At 37.5% G+C, this 26764-nt stretch overlaps 1 protein-coding gene across 15 annotated transcripts in view; it reads left to right on the top strand.

Moving 5' to 3' along the window:
• Nucleotides 1-26764, top strand: part of LOC108132472 (myb-like protein X) — a 157259-nt gene that overhangs the window by 62305 nt on the left and 68190 nt on the right. For all 15 annotated transcript variants that reach the window (XM_070282347.1, XM_043213378.1, XM_070282342.1 and 12 more), the window contains 4 exons: nucleotides 3849-3950; nucleotides 8639-8740; nucleotides 12661-12762; nucleotides 16023-16124. In XM_070282347.1, the coding sequence (XP_070138448.1) occupies nucleotides 3849-3950; nucleotides 8639-8740; nucleotides 12661-12762; nucleotides 16023-16124 (408 nt within the window). The remainder of the gene's footprint in view (nucleotides 1-3848; nucleotides 3951-8638; nucleotides 8741-12660; nucleotides 12763-16022; nucleotides 16125-26764) is intronic.

The following is a 26764-nucleotide window of genomic DNA, read 5'->3' as shown; positions in this document are numbered from 1 at the left end:
TCGTCTTTTACAATATGGATACAATTATGAAATCTGCTGTCCAATAATAAAAAATAGTGAACCTGACGCCGTTCTTAGTTCCACAATTCTTACAACGTTTTCCTTGAGTTTCGGAATAAAGTACGATTTTTCTACAAGGTCTTGGGTCTTTACCACTGAGAAATACCCTTACTGACGGGCATTCTATGGTGCCCACTGTTCTTCTCTAAGAAAAAAAAATCCCTCTTCATCGCGCACTGCAATCCGTCACGATTTAAAATTTAATCGCTCCTATGATGAATAACACTTTTAATAGTGTTTCGACAACTACAGGATTTACTGAACAGAATGAAACAAATTATCACAAACTATCTTGTACAAGATTTTACATTTTTAAAACATGTCATTTTTAAGGCTTACTTTAACCTTGCGAAGGCAGAAGCTTGTGTTTCTCAAAATTGGAACATACAAATTTATATTCAAATTTAGCTCTGATAATTTTGCGTGCAGATCCCTGACATGCTTTACAATGATTTCTTTCAATAAAATTTTACTTTTCTAATTACAATAATTAAAAAGCATTTTTAATGTAATAATTTGAAATGTATTATTTTTTTCATCTTTGTTATTATAGTTTTCAACGATTCAAACTCAAAATTGAATTTTCATTACTATCATAAATTTTACTTTAATTTACTCACTCCTAAATCAAATTATATTACTTAGCTTAAATATAATTAATATTTCTCAAACAGCATCAATAAACCACTATTTCGTCACATATTCAAAATTTTTCAGCATACATAAAAAAGTAAGACCCGAAAAGATTGACCGCTTTTACAGAATCTTAACCGCTTTTCTTGTAGCATATGCTCTTTCCACCTACTGCTACTGCTGAACTTTGTTCTTTTCAGCTATACCGCAGCACTGTATGTTTTTGGACGTTCACCATTCTTAGCTTGCCTCACAACCTCACGAATTTTGTCTTTCACGCCACTTTTTTACATGTGCGCGTTAAGTCCTTCACTTAACTTTTGGCTGCGATCTATCTATCCAATCTATCTCGGTTTAGACTTCAAAAATGTAAGAATTTTGTTTATTTAAATGATCGATTATGGCGATGGACATAATATAACGGTACAATGCTCTTAAGTATTTTGTCAAATTTATTACATTTGTTGCGCCCATGTATTAGAATCGGCTACTCATTATCGATATGGACTATGGACTTTCGATATGACTACGTGTTTGTAGGCTTCTTACTTCTGGTCAGCCTTAATTGATGCTACCCAACAGAGGCAAATCCCACATTTTAATGATTCAGTTCTATCAAAAGTAGTCAAGATTAATGATCCCATGGAATATTTTACATACGACCTTCTTAAGAACTTTTGGTAGAAGCTTTCTTTAATATAAAATGCACCATTTTAGGCCAATTCAAATTTTTTCATTAACGAAATTAAAACCTACGTTTTTTTCGCTCAGTGAGAGCATTCATTGAGAGAGAGCTCTTATAGTTTTTTGCTGCTTACGCACACACTCCAATTTTAAAGATGTGTGCATTTTACGTTTCGTTCGTTTCATGTGTGTATGTGGCATAGCTGTTCTTCCCAGCTTTGGACTTCCCAGTCGGCCCTGCCCTGCACTTCCATTTCCGATCGTTCAGTTATATGAAAGCTATAAGATATAGTCGGCCGATCGCGACGAAATTTGATTGGTCGGATCAACTGACCAAACATAGTATCTGTAGGAAATTCCAATTCTCTGATACTATACAATAGTATCTGTAGGAAATTCTTTCTTCAAAAACACGAAAGTTGTGTCATTTTCGATTGTTCAGTTATAGGATATAGTGGGCCGATCCGTTATTTTAATAAAAATATAATCCAAAGAGAACCCCAAACACTTTAAGTTTAAAAAAACCAAAGTAAACAAAGTTATGGCATTTCCGATCAATCAGTATAAGGCAGATATATGATATAGTCGGTCGATCCCGGCCGTTCCGACTCTTTGGGCCTTGATATTTTTCAATGACGGTCAATAAATAAAAATTCGAATTTATGTAATTCTAAAACTTTATACAATCGTTCATTCTGCATGCCAATGAAGCTGGATTCATCTGGACCAGCTTATGGTGCATTCAGGGACTTAAGGTTATATACAGAGAGGGCGGCCCGACTAGACATTACGAAGCTTAAACTCTCTAAAGAAAAGCCCGTTGAAGTCGAGCGGCCGAGAGAGAGTCGGCTTGCGACCAACTGAGCAATTTGTACATACTTAAGCCTAATAAATAAATATTACACTAAAACAGCGGTTGCTGCATGACCCGACACCGACTTATAAACTTCGTGCAAAGGAAAGAACGATGTGTGCAACGTTTCAATTCTTTAGACTATCTTTTAGAAAAAACGAAGTACACCCTAATTAAAATCTAATAGGATACCCAGTCGGTTAACTCGAGTACCTTAGAGAGAGTTCACCTGTTGGCACTAGATCGATAAAAAGACATGAGTGTGCATTTCGATCCATTAAGTTTTAGTTAATTTCTAAAAATCCATTTTTGAAAGTTATTTAAATCGAATTGTAGTCTAAATAAAGCACTAGTGAACTTAAATTGAAGGTAAGGCTTAACGTCATTAGTTTACATAAGTACCAGTGACTTAGTTAAGGGTTTAAGTTATCAATGCGAAAATCGTTAATGTATAGTGTGAAAAGTAGGGTTCAAGATAGCTGCCGTGAGGAACACCAGGTGTAAGACCCATTATCGGCCTTTGGGTATTTAAATATCCATGTTATATCTTGGATATATTTAAAGATAGCAACACAACAGTTTTTCTTTTCAACTTCGCCTATGGTCTTTTTGTCCTGTTCTTCGTAGGCCGTGCTAACCACTACTATACTATAAAAATTGTTATACCACGGTTGAACAATTGTTCAGCCATATCCTCCGTTTCAGGCGCCTCTTCTTTTTCTGGTCCGCCCGTCTTGTCTACTCTCCGACCGAGACAGGAGGACTTTAAAGTTTGAACAACTCGCAATAGATATTATCTTTGCTTAGTATTCCGATTAGCACTTAGATTAGGACCGAACTACTTGACATCTTTTATCCCTTCGAGCGAATTGCAAAGAGCACGCTCCCGCCTAGGATATGCTATTGTTATTACTCGGGGAAGTGGCGCCTTATTCACTGACTGTTATTGAAACCTTAATCAAATAGAAATATAAGAAAAGCTTGTTTATATCTGCCATATAACTGAACGATCGAATATGACCAAACTTTTGTAATTTTAAAGATACAAAGCTGGAACTAACATTCTATTTTTGGCCAGTTGATTCAACCTACCAAATTTCATACAGATTGGCCGACTATATCCTATAGCTGCCATATAACTGAACGATCGGAAATTACCCAACTTTCTTGTTTTAAATAATAGAAAGTTTCAACTTAGAACAGATTCTGTTTTTGGTCAGTTGATCCAACGTACCAAATTTCATAAGGATCGGCCGACTATAACCTACCGCTTCCATATCACTGAACGATCGGATATGGTATTCGGTAGAAATACCAACTCTGGTATTTTAGAAATTTTAGATATTTTATTGTAATTAATTGGTTTTATAACGATATTCTCATAAGGATCGGCCAACTATATCTGATGTTTGCGATATATATCCGGGTTTAACTGCAATTGTATATCAGCTTCGGCTCCGCTTTCGACCATGCAATAATTTATTGAATACATGTTCTGATGTTACTTAATTACATTTACTGGTACTGAACTGAATACTGTATAATCCCTTGAATTAATTCCGTTGATCAAATCTAATTGATAGTGTAATTCACAATTTTTTTTAATTTTTTTATTTAGGAAACTATTGAAGAATCCCGTGATGAAGGAAAATTAGTATCTGAAAATGGAAAAGTTTCTGTAAAAAGTGAAAATATTGAAATAAATTCCTCCAAGGACAAGGTTTGTCAATTACTAAAATTTTTTCTCTATTTATTTTTTGTTTAAAAATGCTTATAAATGCTTATCTCCCTTAATTGAAAGGACATGGATCTTTTCCTACAGCGGATGAGACAGAACCTCCAGTTCTGGAGATTTCTCCATTTCCTAAGTGCTACCAGGTCGAAGCATTCCCATTTTTTAGCCAACCAGTTGCTAAGGGGATAGCCTACTTGTTCTTTTTCCGGAAGGAAAGGTCTGGTAGTACCCGCCCTTTCTAATTCATTAGCCGCGGAATTTTCATGCTGCTTCGCCATCACATTGAGAGATCTGCAACAGTTCGAAATGGAAGTCGCCTAGCGCTCATAAGCGAGTATGTCGCAAAAATAATATAAATGTGCGCGAATGGTTTTGCTTTGATCATAACGGTAATGGTCACTACCATACCAACTTGAATAGATACTTTAAGGAAGTTATTAAAAGAAGTAAACGAACAAGCCCCTATCGAACCCAGTGAAATAAAGAAAAGGATATCCATTGCTCTTATAACAACAGAACTGTCTATCGCATGTGCACAATAAGTTTCGAAGGAGAAATTACCATTTTAAACTCGTCTCCGTAAAAAAACATTATAGAAATTTTTAGTGTTCTAGGAATAAATCATTCTATGTAATGCAGCACGTATTTAATGATATTAAAATGAATTAATTAATATCGTTAAAAATTGGTATTTTGTCTTCTTCCTTCCGAGTCACAAAACTTGATCATAAAAACTTCTTAAATATCTTCTTTTCTTTAACTCCATTACATTATACATCAAAAACATATAGTTTCTTTCTTGTTTTTTCTTTAGATCAACGTGAAATAATACTTTCTTATTTTTACAATAGAGCTTCTTGATATTCTTTCGTGCTTCCATCCGTGATCTTTTAGTATCGCCCGCATAATAAGCTTAAGGATTGTGGTTTTGCACTCCGCTACAATGTTAGGTAACCGCCAGTTAGAGAAATTTTTTTTATTTATTGAATATTATTTGTTAGAAATATTATGATTATCTTACTTAAGACACGTCCGAAATATAAAAGTACTTAAAGATGCGTGATTGCGCTGGCAGAGGCTCGGGCCAGCATCGCCGACGGAGTTAATTGTTTAACTTGTATATATTTTGGAAGTATTGAATAATTCAGGAGAAGTAATGTGCATACATGTAGGAAATTTGTTTATTTAAATGCTTTATTATGGCGAATGGATAGATATAATTGATTGGGACAATGGTCTTAAGTGTTACGTCTTGATATTTTAACTTCTTACGGCCAAGTGACGGTTTCTGCTCGACTTGGGTTTGCTCTCGATTGTAAATATCGGTTCCTTCGAGCTTTCAACTCCTGAAGCAAGAGTTGGATGCTCCTTACAATCCTCAAAGGCTATAAAGGTAAAAGCTCCTTACAAGGAGCAAGTGCGAACTAGTGGCGCCGATGTGGAAAGGAAAGTCGTGTGCGGCACAATTCGAAAGTGGAAAGAAAAACTTCAGGCACCAGAAAAAACCTAAAAGGAGACGAGGTTTGTTCGGATTGTAGGCGGATGTTCCCTGATGCGGAGTAGAAGCAGAGTTGGAGGCACGAAAAATGGAAAAAGTACCGGAAAATTCGTGCTTGTTCGGAAAAAAATGATGACGGTCTATATATGTATGTATATTTCGACTTGTGTGGTTCGTACTGAATTTAATATATACTGAGATATTAAATTCTTAACTATTTTCGAATTTGCGGAGCCGGAAGGTGGACTTAACTTGGGCTTGAATTTAACACACAAAAATATAAATAATTAATTTTTGGCTAACTGTCGGATTTAAATATGATGGAGCCAGAAGGGTGGAGTTGAAAATCTTAATTTTTAATCAATTGAGGTTAATTATCACGAAGCTGGAACGGTGGAATTAAAACCTAAATATTTAATTATTTGAATTTAATTAACACGAAGCCGGGAAGATGGAATTAAAAACCGCGGCTCTATTCGGACAGAAGGTGGATAATTAAATTAATTAATTATAATTTTCCGATAATTAAATCTTTGACTTTAATTATTGAGTGGCCGGAAAGGTGAATTAAAAACCTGGCCCTTTGCTCGAACGGCAAATAAGAATTAAATAAATTTTCGTAGTTATAATTTTAAATACATACATTTATAATTAATTGATTTTTTAATCTATTTTGTTATGCAGCCGGTTATGCCGTCGGCACCCTGTACGTACCTCAAAGAAAAAACAAGAAAGGAAAGCTAACTTCGGGCGGAGCCGAAGTTTATATACCCTTGCAGTTAAAACCGGATATATATCGCAAACATCGGATATAGTTGTCCGATTCTTATGGGAATAGGAATATATACTCCAATTTATTACAATACAAAATCTAAAAAAAGTCCCAAGCTTCTATCTTCAAAAATACGAAAGTTGATATTTCTACCAAATACCATTTCCGATCGTTCAGTTATATGGCAGCTATAGGATATAGTCGGCCGATCCTAATGAAATTTGGTAGGTTGGATCAACTGACCAAAAATAGAGTCTGTACTAAATTCCAGCTTTCTATCTTCAAAAACACGAAAGTTGGGTCATTTCCGATCGTTCAGTTATATGACAGCTATAGGATATAGTCGGCCGATCCTTATGAAATTTGGCATGTCGTATTATTTTGCCAAAAATAGCTCTCACCTAAAATTTGAACTCTCTAACTCTAAAAATACCAAAGTTATACCATTTCCGATCAATCAGTTATATGGCAGCTATAGGATATAGTCGGCCGATCCGGGCCGTTCCGACTTATATACTGCGTGCAAAGGAAAGAAGGGTGTGTGCAAAGTTTCAAGACGATAGCTTTAAAACTGAGAGACTAGTTTGCGTAGAAACAGACAGACGGACAGACAGACAGACGGACAGACGGACAGACGGACAGACGGACATGCTCATATCAACTCAGGAGGTGATCCTGATCAAGAATATATATACTTTATAGGGTCGGAGATGTCTCCTTCACTGCGTTGCACACTTTTGGACAAAATTATAATACCCTCTGCAAGGGTATAATAAACAGAACCGAAAAACACAACACGGCTAGCTCGAGAATTTAAGCGACACAATCACGGATTTGTAGTGAAATGGCGGTTTATAATTGTTGGTTTTAGAAAATGTAAATTTTTTTTTAAATTTTATCGGCTTTATATTTCCTGATGTGGGGCATGTGGGGCATATTATGGTACAGTAGAGCTTCGATAAGTGGACTGTATATGTTAAATTTTATCGGTTATATATTTCCTGGAATTGAAGGCAGAAAATATATGGACATGCATGCAGGTACGGATATATGTAAGGGCATGTGGGCATATGTTGGCACAGTGGAGCTTTGATAAGTGGACTGTATAATTGGGGGAACAGAAAAGTTATGTGGTGTAAAAAAATGACACTGATTGAGGAAGATAAAAACAAATATTACGACAGCGGCGGACTGTTCGGTGAATTTGGAAATTCCGGAACTAATTCACACCGGTGGCCAATATTAATTATGCCTTCTTTTTGTCACCACACAATTTCACTGTTCACTTGCGAATTTTTCGCGGATTAATTGCACCAAAAAAATATGTATGTGCGTATGTATGTATGCGGATGCACATATGCCTCGACCGTTGGCAAGCGAATGAATAACGGAGAGGCCGAAAACGGCGATTAATATGGGCAGCACACAAAACGGAGACGGATAGAAAAATTTGCCGAATTTTAAGATGATTATGGATTATTAGAAAATCTCAACCTGCCGTTGTGTCGGAAAACTCAGACTTGGAGTTGACACGGAGGGAAAAACAATCTTGCAGCAGTGTGAACGAAATTTAATGTTCGGATCACTGCTGAAGACCGGCAGAGAGATGGGGACGGAAAAATGTACTTATCTTTTGGCGGAACAATGCCGAGAACTGCTGGCAGAAGAAAATCCAGTAATTATCCGTCTCGAAGGACCAATGTTTGTAGGGGGGCGTGGTTGCCGCAAAAGATTCCAGGTGTAGAAATGTTGAATAAAAGTCGGGGGCGTCTTCCAGTGAATATAACGCGGTCAGCTTTATTGGGCTGCTTACATCGAATCGCCAACTTAAAAACTAGTACAAAAAGAGACGATCGACGACAACCAACGAGCGAGAGAGAGGGCACAGAGGGGCGAGTGTGGATGCGCTCTTCAGCGCGGGTGCGCTCTTCAGCGCGGATGCGCTCTTCAGCTCTTCAACGGCCCCTCACCTAAACAAATAGAAAGTTTAAACTTAGTACAGATTCTGTTTTTGGTCAGTTGATCCAACGTACCAAATTTCATAAGGATCGGCCGCTTCCATATCACTGAACGATCGGAAATGGTATTCGGTAGAAATACCAACTCTGGTATTTTAGAAATTTTAGATATTTTATTGTAATTAATTGGTTTTATAACGATATTCTCATAAGGATCGGCCAACTATATCTGATGCTTGCGATATATATCCGGTTTTAACTGCAATTGTATATCAGCTTCGGCTCCGCTTTCGACCATGCAATAATTTATTGAATACATGTTCTGATGTTATTTAATTACATTTACTGATACTGAACTGAATACTGTATAAACCCTTGAATTAATTCCGTTGATCAAATCTAATTGATAGTGTAATTCACAATTTTTTCTAATTTTTTTATTTAGGAAACTATTGAAGAATCCCGTGATGAAGGAAAATTAGTATCTGAAAATGGAAAAGTTTCTGTAAAAAGTGAAAATATTGAAATAAATTCCTCCAAGGACAAGGTTTGTCAATTACTAAAATTTTTTCTCTATTTATTTTTTGTTTAAAAATGCTTATAAATGCTTATCTCCCTTAATTGAAAGGACATGGATCTTTTCCTACAGCGGATGAGACAGAACCTCCAGTTCTGGAGATTTCTCCATTTCCTAAGTGCTACCAGGTCGAAGCATTCCCATTTTTTAGCCAACCAGTTGCTAAGGGGATAGCCTACTTGTTCTTTTTCCGGAAGGAAAGGTCTGGTAGTACCCGCCCTTTCTAATTCATTAGCCGCGGAATTTTCATGCTGCTTCGCCATCACATTGAGAGATCTGCAACAGTTCGAAATGGAAGCCGCCTAGCGCTCATAAGCGAGTATGTCGCAAAAATAATATAAATGTGCGCGAATGGTTTTGCTTTGATCATAACGGTAATGGTCACTACCATACCAACTTGAATAGATACTTTAAGGAAGTTATGAAAAGAAGTAAACGAACAAGCCCCTATCGAACCCAGTGAAATAAAGAAAAGGATATCCATTGCTCTTATAACAACAGAACTGTCTATCGCATGTGCACAATAAGTTTCGAAGGAGAAATTACCATTTTAAACTCGTCTCCGTAAAAAAATATTATAGAAATTTTTAGTGTTCTAGGAATAAATCATTCTATGTAATGCAGCACGTATTTAATGATATTAAAATGAATTAATTAATATCGTTAAAAATTGGTATTTTGTCTTCTTCCTTCCGAGTCACAAAACTTAATCATAAAAACTTCTTAAATATCTTCTTTTCTTTAACTCCATTACATTATACATCAAAAACATATAGTTTCTTTCTTGTTTTTTCTTTAGATCAACGTGAAATAATACTTTCTTATTTTTACAATAGAGCTTCTTGAAATTCTTTCGTGCTTCCATCCGTGATCTTTTAGTATCGCCCGCATAATAAGCTTAAGGATTGTGGTTTTGCACTCCGCTACAATGTTAGGTAACCGCCAGTTAGAGAAATTTTTTTTATTTATTGAATATTATTTGTTAGAAATATTATGATTATCTTACTTAAGACACGTCCGAAATATAAAAGTACTTAAAGATGCGTGATTGCGCTGGCAGAGGCTCGGGCCAGCATCGCCGACGGAGTTAATTGTTTAACTTGTATATATTTTGGAAGTATTGAATAATTCAGGAGAAGTAATGTGCATACATGTAGGAAATTTGTTTATTTAAATGCTTTATTATGGCGAATGGATAGATATAATTGATTGGGACAATGGTCTTAAGTGTTACGTCTTGATATTTTAACTTCTTACGGCCAAGTGACGGTTTCTGCTCGACTTGGGTTTGCTCTCGATTGTAAATATCGGTTCCTTCGAGCTTTCAACTCCTGAAGCAAGAGTTGGATGCTCCTTACAATCCTCAAAGGCTATAAAGGTAAAAGCTCCTTACAAGGAGCAAGTGCGAACTAGTGGCGCCGATGTGGAGAGGAAAGTCGTGTGCGGCACAATTCGAAAGTGGAAAGAAAAACTTCAGGCACCAGAAAAAACCTAAAAGGAGACGAGGTTTGTTCGGATTGTAGGCGGATGTTCCCTGATGCGGAGTAGAAGCAGAGTTGGAGGCACGAAAAATGGAAAAAGTACCGGAAAATTCGTGCTTGTTCGGAAAAAAATGATGACGGTCTATATATGTATGTATATTTCGACTTGTGTGGTTCGTACTGAATTTAATATATACTGAGATATTAAATTCTTAACTATTTTCGAATTTGCGGAGCCGGAAGGTGGACTTAACTTGGGCTTGAATTTAACACACAAAAATATAAATAATTAATTTTTGGCTAACTGTCGGATTTAAATATGATGGAGCCAGAAGGGTGGAGTTGAAAATCTTAATTTTTAATCAATTGAGGTTAATTATCACGAAGCTGGAACGGTGGAATTAAAACCTAAATATTTAATTAATTGAATTTAATTAACACGAAGCCGGGAAGATGGAATTAAAAACCGCGGCTCTATTCGGACAGAAGGTGGATAATTAAATTAATTAATTATAATTTTCCGATAATTAAATCTTCGACTTTAATTATTGAGTGGCCGGAAAGGTGAATTAAAAACCTGGCCCTTTGCTCGAACGGAAAATAAGAATTAAATAAATTTTCGTAGTTATAATTTTAAATACATACATTTATAATTAATTGATTTTTTAATCTATTTTGTTATGCAGCCGGTTATGCCGTCGGCACCCTGTACGTACCTCAAAGAAAAAATAAACAGAACCGAAAAACACAACACGGCTAGCTCGAGAATTTAAGCGACACAATCACGGATTTGTAGTGAAATGGCGGTTTATAATTGTTGGTTTTAGAAAATGTAAATTTTTTTTTAAATTTTATCGGCTTTATATTTCCTGAAATTGGAGGCAGAAAATATTTGGAAATATATGGACATGCATGCAAGTAGGGCAAGGGCATGTGGGGCATATTATGGTACAGTAGAGCTTCGATAAGTGGACTGTATATGTTAAATTTTATCGGTTATATATTTCCTGGAATTGAAGGCAGAAAATATATGGACATGCATGCAGGTACGGATATATGTAAGGGCATGTGGGCATATGTTGGCACAGTGGAGCTTTGATAAGTGGACTGTATAATTGGGGGAACAGAAAAGTTATGTGGTGTAAAAAAATGACACTGATTGAGGAAGATAAAAACAAATATTACGACAGCGGCGGACTGTTCGGTGAATTTGGAAATTCCGGAACTAATTCACACCGGTGGCCAATATTAATTATGCCTTCTTTTTGTCACCACACAATTTCACTGTTCACTTGCGAATTTTTCGCGGATTAATTGCACCAAAAAAATATGTATGTGCGTATGTATGTATGCGGATGCACATATGCCTCGACCGTTGGCAAGCGAATGAATAACGGAGAGGCCGAAAACGGCGATTAATATGGGCAGCACACAAAACGGAGACGGATAGAAAAATTTGCCGAATTTTAAGATGATTATAGATTATTAGAAAATCTCAACCTGCCGTTGTGTCGGAAAACTCGGACTTGGAGTTGACACGGAGGGAAAAACAATCTTGCAGCAGTGTGAACGAAATTTAATGTTCGGATCACTGCTGAAGACCGGCAGAGAGATGGGGACGGAAAAATGTACTTATCTTTTGGCGGAACAATGCCGAGAACTGCTGGCAGAAGAAAATCCAGTAATTATCCGTCTCGAAGGACCAATGTTTGTAGGGGGGCGTGGTTGCCGCAAAAGATTCCAGGTGTAGAAATGTTGAATAAAAGTCGGGGGCGTCTTCCAGTGAATATAACGCGGTCAGCTTTGTTGGGCTGCTTACATCGAATCGCCAACTTAAAAACTAGTACAAAAAGAGACGATCGACGACAACCAACGAGCGAGAGAGAGGGCACAGAGGGGCGAGTGTGGATGCGCTCTTCAGCGCGGGTGCGCTCTTCAGCGCGGATGCGCTCTTCAGCTCTTCAACGGCCCCTCACCTAAAAAAATAGAAAGTTTAAACTTAGTACAGATTCTGTTTTTGGTCAGTTGATCCAACGTACCAAATTTCATAAGGATCGGCCGCTTCCATATCACTGAACGATCGGAAATGGTATTCGGTAGAAATACCAACTCTGGTATTTTAGAAATTTTAGATATTTTATTGTAATTAATTGGTTTTATAACGATATTCTCATAAGGATCGGCCAACTATATCTGATGCTTGCGATATATATCCGGTTTTAACTGCAATTGTATATCAGCTTCGGCTCCGCTTTCGACCATGCAATAATTTATTGAATACATGTTCTGATGTTATTTAATTACATTTACTGATACTGAACTGAATACTGTATAAACCCTTGAATTAATTCCGTTGATCAAATCTAATTGATAGTGTAATTCACAATTTTTTCTAATTTTTTTATTTAGGAAACTATTGAAGAATCCCGTGATGAAGGAAAATTAGTATCTGAAAATGGAAAAGTTTCTGTAAAAAGTGAAAATATTGAAATAAATTCCTCCAAGGACAAGGTTTGTCAATTACTAAAATTTTTTCTCTATTTATTTTTTGTTTAAAAATGCTTATAAATGCTTATCTCCCTTAATTGAAAGGACATGGATCTTTTTGTACAGCGGATGAGACAGAACCTCCAGTTCTGGAGATTTCTCCATTTCCTAAGTGCTACCAGGTCGAAGCATTCCCATTTTTTAGCCAACCAGTTGCTAAGGGGATATCCTACTTGTTCTTTTTCCGGAAGGAAAGGTCTGGTAGTACCCGCCCTTTCTAATTCATTAGCCGCGGAATTTTCATGCTGCTTCGCCATCACATTGAGAGATCTGCAACAGTTCGAAATGGAAGCCGCCTAGCGCTCATTTGCGGAGCCGGAAGGTGGACTTAACTTGGGCTTGAATTTAACACACAAAAATATAAATAATTAATTTTTGGCTAACTGTCGGATTTAAATATGATGGAGCCAGAAGGGTGGAGTTGAAAATCTTGATTTTTAATCAATTGAGGTTAATTATCACGAAGCTGGAACGGTGGAATTAAAACCTAAATATTTAATTAATTGAATTTAATTAACACGAAGCCGGGAAGATGGAATTAAAAACCGCGGCTCTATTCGGACAGAAGGTGGATAATTAAATTAATTAATTATAATTTTCCGATAATTAAATCTTCGACTTTAATTATTGAGTGGCCGGAAAGGTGAATTAAAAACCTGGCCCTTTGCTCGAACGGAAAATAAGAATTAAATAAATTTTCGTAGTTATAATTTTAAATACATAAATTTATAATTAATTGATTTTTTAATCTATTTTGTTATGCAGCCGGTTATGCCGTCGGCACCCTGTACGTACCTCAAAGAAAAAATAAACAGAACCGAAAAACACAACACGGCTAGCTCGAGAATTTAAGGATGTAGTCTCATGTGTGAGGTTGAAAAAATCAATTTTTTTTTTTCAAATATTTCGATAGTATTGTTTATTAAGAATGTACTGTTAAAGTTTCAAATAAAAATATCAAATAATGACAGAGATACAGCCCATAATCGAGAGCGCGCCTACACCGAAAAGTAGGAGTTGGTAGCGTCTAAACTTTAAACGCGTTTTTCTCGGAACGACATTTTTGTGTGCGGCGCAGGTGATTCACAAAATTCTATGGTACCGATCTAACTGAAATTTGGATATGTTGTTCTAAAAAGTAACACCTCTGTCCCGTACTAGAATCAATTATTTTGAACGATTAGTTTTTTTTTTTATCATTAATTTAAGATAAATTTTTTAAATTAAAAACAAATTTTTTTTTTGTGTGTTCGCCATTTTGTTGTTTATTGATGAAAATATTTCATTCTAGTACGGGACAGAGCCATAAGCTTACAAAACAATAATCTATTCTAATTTTTTGTTTCGGATGACTCTAGCAGTCGAAATCACCTGCGCCAGGGACCTACCTTTTTTTTTATATGCATACTTTGGCATGCTATAAAGTGTATTAACTACACAAGAATAAATTAAACAAAATATTTTCAAATAGTTTATAATGCCTATAAAAACATATGTGAAAATTGAAACGATCGCATTTTTTTTTATAACTAAAAATTCTTGAAATAACCTCTAAAAAGTAGGCCGGAACATGAGACTACATCCTTAAGCGACACAATCACGGATTTGTAGTGAAATGGCGGTTTATAATTGTTGGTTTTAGAAAATGTAAATTTTTTTTTAAATTTTATCGGCTTTATATTTCCTGAAATTGGAGGCAGAAAATATTTGGAAATATATGGACATGCATGCAAGTAGGGCAAGGGCATGTGGGGCATATTATGGTACAGTAGAGCTTCGATAAGTGGACTGTATATGTTAAATTTTATCGGTTATATATTTCCTGGAATTGAAGGCAGAAAATATATGGACATGCATGCAGGTACGGATATATGTAAGGGCATGTGGGCATATGTTGGCACAGTGGAGCTTTGATAAGTGGACTGTATAATTGGGGGAACAGAAAAGTTATGTGGTGTAAAAAAATGACACTGATTGAGGAAGATAAAAACAAATATTACGACAGCGGCGGACTGTTCGGTGAATTTGGAAATTCCGGATCTAATTCACACCGGTGGCCAATATTAATTATGCCTTCTTTTTGTCACCACACAATTTCACTGTTCACTTGCGAATTTTTCGCGGATTAATTGCACCAAAAAAATATGTATGTGCGTATGTATGTATGCGGATGCACATATGCCTCGACCGTTGGCAAGCGAATGAATAACGGAGAGGCCGAAAACGGCGATGAATATGGGCAGCACACAAAACGGAGACGGATAGAAAAATTTGCCGAATTTTAAGATGATTATAGATTATTAGAAAATCTCAACCTGCCGTTGTGTCGGAAAACTCGGACTTGGAGTTGACACGGAGGGAAAAACAATCTTGCAGCAGTGTGAACGAAATTTAATGTTCGGATCACTGCTGAAGACCGGCAGAGAGATGGGGACGGAAAAATGTACTTATCTTTTGGCGGAACAATGCCGAGAACTGCTGGCAGAAGAAAATCCAGTAATTATCCGTCTCGAAGGACCAATGTTTGTAGGGGGGCGTGGTTGCCGCAAAAGATTCCAGGTGTAGAAATGTTGAATAATAGTCGGGGGCGTCTTCCAGTGAATATAACGCGGTCAGCTTTATTGGGCTGCTTACATCGAATCGCCAACTTAAAAACTAGTACAAAAAGAGACGATCGACGACAACCAACGAGCTAGAGAGAGGGCACAGAGGGGCGAGTGTGGATGCGCTCTTCAGCGCGGGTGCGCTCTTCAGCGCGGATGCGCTCTTCAGCTCTTCAACGGCCCCTCACCTAAACAAATAGAAAGTTTAAACTTAGTACAGATTCTGTTTTTGGTCAGTTGATCCAACGTACCAAATTTCATAAGGATTGGCCGCTTCCATATCACTGAACGATCGGAAATGGTATTCGGTAGAAATACCAACTCTGGTATTTTAGAAATTTTAGATATTTTATTGTAATTAATTGGTTTTATAACGATATTCTCATAAGGATCGGCCAACTATATCTGATGCTTGCGATATATATCCGGTTTTAACTGCAATTGTATATCAGCTTCGGCTCCGCTTTCGACCATGCAATAATTTATTGAATACATGTTCTGATGTTATTTAATTACATTTACTGATACTGAACTGAATACTGTATAAACCCTTGAATTAATTCCGTTGATCAAATCTAATTGATAGTGTAATTCACAATTTTTTCTAATTTTTTTATTTAGGAAACTATTGAAGAATCCCGTGATGAAGGAAAATTAGTATCTGAAAATGGAAAAGTTTCTGTAAAAAGTGAAAATATTGAAATAAATTCCTCCAAGGACAAGGTTTGTCAATTACTAAAATTTTTTCTCTATTTATTTTTTGTTTAAAAATGCTTATAAATGCTTATCTCCCTTAATTGAAAGGACATGGATCTTTTCGTACAGCGGATGAGACAGAACCTCCAGTTCTGGAGATTTCTCCATTTCCTAAGTGCTACCAGGTCGAAGCATTCCCATTTTTTAGCCAACCAGTTGCTAAGGGGATATCCTACTTGTTCTTTTTCCGGAAGGAAAGGTCTGGTAGTACCCGCCCTTTCTAATTCATTAGCCGCGGAATTTTCATGCTGCTTCGCCATCACATTGAGAGATCTGCAACAGTTCGAAATGGAAGCCGCCTAGCGCTCATAAGCGAGTATGTCGCAAAAATAATATAAATGTGCGCGAATGGTTTTGCTTTGATCATAACGGTAATGGTCACTACCATACCAACTTGAATAGATACTTTAAGGAAGTTATTAAAAGAAGTAAACGAACAAGCCCCTATCGAACCCAGTGAAATAAAGAAAAGGATATTTATTGCTCTTATAACACTAGAATCGCATGTGCACAATAAGTTTCGAAGGAGAAATTACCATTTTAAACTCGTCTCCGTAAAAAAATATTATAGAAATTTTTAGTGTTCTAGGAATAAATCATTCTATGTAATGCAGCACGTATTTAATGATATTAAAATGAATTAATTAATATCGTTAAAAATTGGTATTTTTTCTTCTTCCTTCCGAGTCACAAAACTTGATCATAAAAACTTCTTAAATATCTTCTTTTCTTTAACTCCATTACATTATACATCAACAACATTATAGTTTCATTCTTGTTTTTTCTTTAGATAAACGTGAAATAATACGATCTTATTTTTACAATAGAGCTTCTTGATATTCTTCCGTGCTTCCAACCGTGATCTTTTATTATCTTTAAGTAATATAAAAGTACTTAAAGATGCGTGGTTGCGCTGGCAGAGGCTCGGGTCATCATCGCCGACAGAGTTAAATGTTTAACTTGTATATATTTTGGAAGTATTGAATAATTCAGGAGAAGTAATGTGCATACATGTAGGAAATTTGTTTATTTAAATGTTTTATTATGGCGAATGGATAGGTATAATTGATTGGGACAATGGTCTTAAGTGTTACGTCTTGATATTTTAACTTCTTACGGCCAAGTGACGGTTTCTGCTCGACTTGGGTTTGCTCTCGATTGTAAATATCGGTTCCTTCGAGCTTTCAACTCCTGAAGCAAGAGTTGGATGCTCCTAACAATCCTCAAAGGCTATAAAGGTAAAAGCGGTGCCTCGATCTGAGGGATAAGCATTGCCGAAATTCGCTGCCTAAGTTTGTACTTAGAAACTCGTCTTTTACAATATGGATACAATTATGAAATCTGCTGTCCAATAATAAAAAATAGTGAACCTGACGCCGTTCTTAGTTCCACAATTCTTACAACGTTTTCCTTGAGTTTCGGAGTAAAGTACAATTTTGCTACAAGGTCTTGGGTCTTATCCGCTTAGGAATACCCTTACTGACGGGCATTCTATGGTGCCCACTGTTCTTCTCTAAGAAAAAAAATCCCTTTTCATCGTGCATTGCAATCCGTCACGATTCAACGATTCAAACTCAAAATTGAGTTTTCTTTACTATCTTTAATTTTACTTTAATTTTCTTATTCCTAAATAAAATTATATTACTTAGCTTAAATATAATTAATATTTCTCAGACAACATCAATAAACCACTATTTCGTCACATATTCAAAATTTTTCAGCTTACATAAAAAAATAAGACTCGAAGAGATTTACCGTTTTACAGAATCTTAACCACTTTTCTTGTGGCATATGCTCTTTCCGCCTACTGCTACTGCGGCCGTTTTTGGCTCTTTGTTCCTGCCGAACTTCTGTTCTTTTCAGCTATACCGCAGAACTGTATGTTTTTGGACGTTCACCATTCTTAGCTTGCCTCACAACCTCACGAATTTTGTCTTTCACGCCACTTTTTTACATGTGCGCGTTAAGTCCTTCAAATGTAAGAATTTTGTTTATTTAAATGATCGATTATGGCGAATGGATGGATATAATATAACGGTACAATGCTCTTAAGTATTTTGTCAAATTTATTTCATTTGTTGCGCCCAAGAATTAAGATCGGCTACTCATTATCGATAAGGACTTTGGACTTTACGTGTTATTCATAATTAAGGCTTGAACCGTTGGCAGTATATATTTTTATCGGTACGATGCGAATAAATTGTTCTCCTTTAGAAATGATGTTAAGATTTGCACGACCTTTGTGTGGAAGATGATGGTGTCTTGATTCGCATCACCTAACCGTATGCAGTGTATGCAAGAAGAGCAACAACGGCAAAGACATAATATGGGTGCATTGTGAAATTTGCATAACGTAGTACCATTTTGGCTGCGTTCGTGACGAGAACACCCAAAACGTCAAAGGATAGGAGTGCATCTCGTACAGTAAACAGCCACCTGATCCAACCACGCTTACCAACGCCGACTCAGATGGCGCTGCCCAAGTAGGGTTTGCAATGTCGAGAATATGCTACGACTCCAAAGTTTCCTTAAAGAAAAGGCACTCGAACTTGTGAGAGATAAGCTTTTGATTCCAGTCATGGTCCTCGACGTCATAAACATGCTGAAGACGTTCTTCGGACGTCTCGACCAGATACTAAATAGATTAATTGAAAAGACGAGAAAAACCTCTATAAACAAGAAACGACTTGACACTCTTATCGACTACACCCTGGCGGTACCATGGAGGCATGCAAAGTAAATGACCACCTAAGCAACCCCTTGCTGTTAAGAGAGTTGGTAGAAAAGTTGCCCAGCCATTACAAACTGACTTAAGCTATGCACCCAAAAGACCCCAGCGCTGCATCGATCAAGATCGGAATACTATCCATCAACGTACACACAACGCTTCGCAAAGGGAAGTTACCCATTGCACCGTCTGCAACAGTGCACTCCATCCTATCACTGAATGCAAGGTGTTCCAAAAGCTACATTACGAGAAGAAACTGGAAATTGTTCGCGAATACAGGCTTTGCTTTAAATGCTCAAAGATCCATGGCCACAGATGGTTCTCAACTAAGCTGTGCGAGATCGGGGGATGCGAATCAAGACACCATCCTCTGCTACACAAAGGTTATGAAAATCCTAACATCGTCTCTTCACACCGAACTAATCCATCCGAAAGACAAAAATTTTTTGGACAACGGTTCGTCGGTTACACTCATAGACGAAAATTTTTTCAAAAGGTTAAACATCCAAGGTAGTCCGGATCCGATCTGCATGCAGTGGATAAATCAAACGACACGGAGGGAAAACAAATCCGTTAGCTTCAACATAAGGGTCTCCAGCATAGACAACAACAGAACCTACTGGCTAAACAACATACAGACAGTTAAGAATTTGGGATTACCAAGGCAAACGCTAAACATAAAGAATTTAACCAGTAAATCACTCATCTGCAACGATTACCGATTACATGCTACACTTATGCTGAACCAATGGTGCTGATTGCAACAGACAATTGGAAGCTAGCCGTTTCACGGAAAATATGAGAGGGAAGGTGGACAGACCCCATCGCATCCAAGTGCATGCTAGTTGGAGAGTACAAAGGTGCGAATTATGCGATAGAAGAGAACCTAAGTCGTCTTTGAAAGCATTTCTTTGCGCTACTTTGTATAGCAGGTTCTTTCCTTGCATTACTATTTCATCGGACAAGGGTTTCAGGATGATTTCAATATATAGTTTTAGATGCACTGGACTGTATACTCTGGTAGCTAAAACTATCCTTTTGAGTTCGGTATTATCGTTTTCCAGAGGAAGACTCGGTTGATAATTTGGTCTTTGGGTGTTTTCAGGAACGATGGTCCACTGGTCCACTGCTTCAGGTTATGTTTGGCTATTATTTTCGAAGCCATATCCGCAACGTTTCCATAATCTCACCAGTTCGATGCTATACAAAAGCGCGGAACTTCCGATGATCCATTGCCAGCCATGACAAGACGGTCTTGGAGTCTGTCCAAAAAGTGAATTCGCCAATGTTCCAGTTTCGAATGAGTTGTGTTTTATAAGCCAGGCGGACGCCAACGACGGCAGCTAACAGTTCCATTCGTGGTATCGAAACCGGTTTCAAGGGAGCGGCTTTACTCTTAGCGATGACCAGATTGGTCGTGATGTCAGATCCTTTAAAAATTCGCAGGTAGCAAGCAGCCGCATATCCGTATTCCGTAGAGCTTCTATTTTACTGAGTACGTTTCTCCTTAGTTTTGCGAATCTGAAAACGTATTTAAATGTATCGCTTGTTGGATCCCAAAACATACCCAAGACCTTTTCAGCGTCCCCTAAATCCTTTGTGGGCTATGTTGTGGCTTACTCTCCATTTAATGTATTTAGGACTTCGGGTGAGTTTCGGATGTCTTCCTCCTCGTCGTTCAGGCTGTATATTTAATCGTAGACATAATGAGCTTGGGTGATGGCTTTGAAGGCTCTTGGGTACTGAATCTTGTAGTCCTCCGCATTTTGATCCCGAACCTAATGTGATATAGAAAGAGCGCAAGATATTCCAAAAGTCATTGCTTTCATTACGTACACCTTTGGGCTTTGCGTTCGCTTGTTCGCTTGAAAACTTCAGACAGTGGATGTAGAAGATCCGGACCAGTAAGCAAGAAGTCGTTTAAGGAAGCGCCATGAGATTAAGCTGCGGCATCCCAAACACGTCGAATCTTGTTTGGTTTGTTTGGGTTATGAGCTATGAAAATTGGAAGGTACCAGGTATGGTTGTGGTAAACATCCTCATTTTCCGACACCTCGAAGGCGTAGCCTTTATTTAGTAGATTGTCAATTTGGTCCTGAATTTTTCCTTGTAGATCCGGCTCTCTTTCAATTTTAGCTTCCAAGCAATTGAGTCGCTTAAGCGCGTTTGTGTAGCACTCAAGAAGTACGGTGTCTTCACGTCGCCAAAGAAGGCCAATTTCGTGTCTTCCGTCGATTTTTACGCACGTTTCCTGCATGATTTTGAAAGCTTTCTCATCATCGTTATAGCAAAGTGTTCTTGGAATGACGGGTTCTACGTTGAAGCTTTCCTTAACTGCCTTATCACTTTCTGTCCAGTTGCATTGGCAGTGGTGCATTGAAAAGTGTTTATTGGCTTTTCCGGATCTTTGTACTCTCCAACTAGCATGCACTTGGATGCAATGGGGTCTGTCCACCTTCCCTCTCATATTTTCCGTGAAACGGCTAGCTTCCAATTGTCTGTTGCAACCAGGGAAGGTTGCAAACTTTAAACCCGAACGACGACCAAATAGTGCTGCCCAAACGCCACCCGGTGACACATCTCCTCGTCAAGCACTACCACGAGAGAAACCACCATTTGCTGCATGAAGGAACTACACACATAATCAGGAACCAGTTCTTTATACCCCAGTTAATAGTGGTGTATAAGTCCGTAAAAAACAGTGCCAGAAATGTAAAAACGACTCAGCAACCCTAATAGCACCACAGATGGCACCATTGCCAGCACTCAGGATCACCAGCTTTGAAAGATCCTTAACTTATAGTGGAGTGGACTTTTTTGTTCTTATTTCCGTGAATGTAAGCCGACACAAGGAAAAGAGACGGGGTGTGATATTCACATGCCTTACTATACGCGCCGTACACATAGAGATAGCGCATAGCCTCGACACAAGTTCATGCGTAATGTGCCTCTCAAACTTTATGACCCGACGGGAAACGCCCAGAGAGATATATTCGGATAATGCAACCAATTTATATTCGGATAATGCAACCAATAATCAGAGAGAAGCTGAAGAATGTAGACTTCCACAACCTAATCGTTGTGGCGATGAGATTAAATGGAACTTTAATTTAGCCTTGGACTCAAAAGATGACGATGCAATCACTCCTAATCATATATTTCTAGGGTCTGCAGAAGGATACAAGTCGTAACCAAGGAATCGGATGCCAGGCAACAATGGCACCAGGCCAATAAGGTAACTGATCTTTTCTGGAAACGATGGAATACGTCCCTATAATCACTCGTCGCTCAAAGTGACGTGTAGAATGAAAAAACGCCTGCAGGGGTTTGTGAGTGGGAGAATGTTAGCGTCTACACTAAAACTTCAACTAAAAATATTAGCGACACATCGAGATGATGGATGTGGTAGGATGGTCAATTTTGGACAAAAGTGTGCAACGCAGTGAAGAAGACATCTCCGACCCTATAAAGTATAAAGAGTTGATACGAGCATGTCCGTCTGTCTGTCCGTCTGTCTGTTTCTACGCAAACTAGTCTCTCAGTTTTGAAGCTATCGTCTTGAAACTTTGCACACACCCTTCTTTCCTTTGCACGCAGTATATAAGTCGGAACGGCCGGGATCGGCCGACTATATCCTATAGCTGCCATATAACTGATTGATCGGAAATGGTATAACTTCGGTTTTTTTAGAGTTAGAGAATCCAATTTTACATGAGAGCTATTTTTGGCAAAAGAATACGACATGCAAAATTTTTTAAGAATCAGCCGACTATATCTTATAGCTGCCATATAACTGAACGATCGGAAATGACCCAACTTTCGTGTTTTTGAAGATAGGAAGCTGGAACTTGTTACAGATTATATTTTTGGTCAGTATATCCGACCTACCAAATTTAATAACGATCGTCCGACTATATCTTATAGCTGCCATATAACTGAACCATCGATAATGGTTTTTGGTAGAAATAGCAACTTTGGCATGTTTTAAGATAGAAGTTTGGGACTTTTTTTAGATTTTATATTATAATAAATTGGGTTATATTATCATATTCCCATAAGGATCGTCCAACTATATCCGATGTTTGCGATATATATCCGGTTTTACCTGCAAGGGTATATATGTAGGGTATGTAGCTTTCCTTTCTTGTTTCACTTATGTTCAGCCATAACCTTCGTTTCAGGCGCCTCTTCTTTTTCTGGTCCGCGCGTCTTGTCTACTCTCCGACCGATCAGAAGGACTTTAAAGTTTGAACAACTTACAATAGATAATGTCTTCGCTTAGTATTCCGATTAGCATTTAGATAAGGACCGAACTGGTTGACATTTTTTATTCCTATGAGCGAATTGCAAAGAGCACGCTCCCGCCTAAGATATGCTATTATTATTACTCACTGACTGTTATTGAAACCTTAATCAAATAGAAATATATGAAAAGCTTGTTTATTGGTTTTATTAGTTTCTGGTTGAGCGTGTTTTCGCCTATCTTCGGTTACAGCAAATTATTGATTTAGTTAACTGTGATTCTGGATGCTGTGAAAGCATTTTTATTCTTCTTTCCTACTACATGTTTTACACTATTAAGACAATATCCCGAGGGCATAAGAAATTTCTCTGCCCGAGCTCTGCCACACACACACAGTATAAATGTGTGAAACGTCATGCTCACAGCCTACTATTCTGCTATTCGTTAATAATACTAATGCGTTAAAATCAAATCAATGTATTGGGGTGCCGACCACTGCACTATAGGAAATATGACCAACTTTTTCTGGCCAAAAATAATATCTCAAGAACGAAACAAGATATTTAAGTTCAGATTTTTGATTTGAGTTCACATGGTCAACAGATGTAAGATTTAAAAAATATGTGGGCGTGGCACCCCCACTTTTTAAGAAAAACATTCTAACTCAAAAACTAAGCAAGATATTTAGATTTTGATTTTTGATTTGAGTTTAAATGGTCAAAAGAACTCAGATTTGAAAATCGTGGGCGTGGCACCCTATTTAAAAATAACATGCCGACTATAGAACTAAGCAAGATCTTTCAATTTGGTTATTTTTTAGTTTTATAAAGCCATTGTCTTCTTTTGGAAAAGTAGGTGTGGTTTTTTTTTCTCGTATGCAACATTAAAAATTAATCTATTGTGAAGGTTATGCAGTTAAAATTATTTAAATCTTTTAACTTTCAAAAAATGGTACTAGTAACGAAAAGCAGAAAGTAGCCTGTGAGAATGAAGTTTCACACATTTATACTGTGTCTGTGTGGCAGAGCTCAAGCAGAAAATAGACTTCCTGTTATACACTAAAACAAGTTGTTAAGCTATTTTCTGTGAATTTTCACAGATTTTCATATGGTTAATGAACTACATTTTTTTTAGGGTGGCAGCGGCTATGCTATAAAAATACGCCCAGCTTTTCCTCAGCTGCAAAAATCAACCAGCTGACGAAGTCTTTAATAGTTTCTTTTAAAGATATTCTGTTTTTCCTCGCCTCCCCACATTTATTAAAATAATCGATCCACAACAGTCTATCAACTAAGGAAAACACTTAGCCATTTTACAGAAGAAATTACTGGTCCTTCAATTTGAGCGCAACTCGGTGCTTGAAGCTTCGGCTTCATTCGCCCCTAGTCCCAAAGTAAGGAAGTAAGGAACCAAAAAAGAAGAAGATGCTTCAAGAAGTATCCAAATATTTATTACAATAAATAAACATTTAAATACAGTACAAATTTAGATGTAGCCTTTACATATATAATTCGGTTACAAACCGAAGTACCTCCTCCCTTCTTTGTTGGGCTTACCGATCATAAGGTAACTTTTGGCCACAAACAGTGTGGCTAATTAAAAACATAATAAAGACCTCGAATACAGATTCTGAACAAAAGTTCAACCTAATTCAAAATTTCACTGGCGAACAACGATATCTTATCCGTATGGACGGATTGCATATGAACAATAATTTTTCTCGTCGCAGGAGATGTTGAGCTAAAACATTTTTTCCCTGCGCACAGGAATAGGCAAGCAATCGTAAACACATCTCTTCCAGAAGCGCCCTGCAGTTCTAATCACTAGTTCGTTGCTGGTGAAATAAGCACTTACCAGCATACCAACACTACTTACAAAGTGGCATCTAGCCATGCGTTTTTTAATTTCCGTTTTTGTATGAAATGTCCGCAAATAGGGTCAACATGGGACCCCATGGAACGGCCGGTAAAATAAGTGCTTAGGGGCCTTTCTCAATTGTTCCTCAGCTGGGCCAATACCGCCGACTGCAGTTATTGAATCTAGAAATAAAAAGGATTAAACAAGTTTTAATAGTGTTACGATAGATAGCAAAACTGCTCCCGCGGCATCCGGCAACGCCAAAGTTGCAGAACCGATAGTTTAAGCGGGTGTTGAATCTTTGTTAACTCAGCCGGTAACCATGTGCCTAAGCTTTCTTTTCTATTTGACACTCGAGGGAAGCGGACGAAAAGTGAGGACATATTAATATTTAAGTTATGATTATGAATTGTACAACTTTTAATTTGCTAGGAATTTAAAGTGCTGCTATCGCAGAGTGGTTACCGACTGTACCACTGTTAGCCCTTGCTGCCCCGTTATAAATGAAGAAAACAATAAACAATTATCTGTCCGACTGTCCGTCTGTCTGTTTCTACGCAAACTAGTCTCTAAATTTTAAAGCTATCAACTTGAAACTTTGCACATTGCCTTCTTTCCTTTGCACGCAGTATATAAGTCGGAACGACTATATCCTATAGCTGCCATATAACTGATTGATCGGATTTGGTAAAACTTTGGTGTTTTTAGAGTTAGAGAGTTCCAATTTTTACAAGATTATATTTTTGGCTAAATAATACGATGCCATGCCATATTTTATAAGGATCGGCCGACTATATCTTATAGCTGTCATATAACTGAACGATCGGAAGTGACCCAACTTTTGTCTTTTTGAAGATAGAAAGCTAAGTACAGATTCTACAGATTCTTGTTTGAAATAAATTTAGATATTAGAGACGGATTTCGTAATAAAGTTTCGCATTGTTTCGATTTAAGTCCAAATGTATGTTGAAGCTTGTTCAATTTTAAATCCGTATCAGTAAGTCTTATTGTGGACTTTTCCGCACTACAGGAGCAAGATAAATTTAACCTCCATCCTCCATCAAAATTGTACAAAAACCGCATTAAAAAAACTCTTTTGATTCACTTGAAATATTTAATGCCAGAAAAACAGCATAGTGCACTGTGACTAGCATATAGTTAGTTGGTGACTATGTTCTCTGCCTCGATCAAAAGATTCTCAAAAACATGTTCCTTGGGAGCCAGTCAAGTGGAATGGTCCAAAATAATGCAGTCCCGTAGATTTGAATGCCCTCTTGTTAGTCTAAAGCTAGTTTTCTGTCAGGGAACTATTATTGGTTACATTGCTAGGTTATACTTGACCCTTTGAAATAAAAAGATCAAACCTTATATTTTTTACATAATTAACAGAAATATTCACTGGTGATCTATTGGTGATCTAAAAGAGGTGACTATAATCCAGTGGGGGATGCCAACTTAAAATTTTAGAGGCATCTTCTTGCATTATGAGACTATGCCAGGTTACTCGTCTATGGAGGTGGACGACGAGAGTCGTTACTTCGTTAGCTTGGTGGATCGGTTTGCCGTTTAGTGAAAGTGAAAGACATGTTTTAGCGATTACATATAAGAGTGTCAAAAAAGTCTTGCGGTATCACGCTCTAGGCTAGGTTAGGTTGAGGCGGCGATGCGGGGCCAGTCAGTGACACCCCCGTCCACTTGAGCCGCTGGGGCTCCTTGTAATGCCGCCCAGGCAAGAGGTCCAACAGGGGTCTTATCTACTAATGTGCCCAAGAGTGTGAT

Source organism: Drosophila bipectinata, chromosome 4 (assembly GCF_030179905.1).
Source record: "Drosophila bipectinata strain 14024-0381.07 chromosome 4, DbipHiC1v2, whole genome shotgun sequence".
Lineage (NCBI taxonomy): Eukaryota > Metazoa > Arthropoda > Insecta > Diptera > Drosophilidae > Drosophila > Drosophila bipectinata.
The sequence above is the reverse complement of the archived record's forward strand: the minus strand, read 5'-3'. Positions and strand labels throughout refer to the sequence as shown.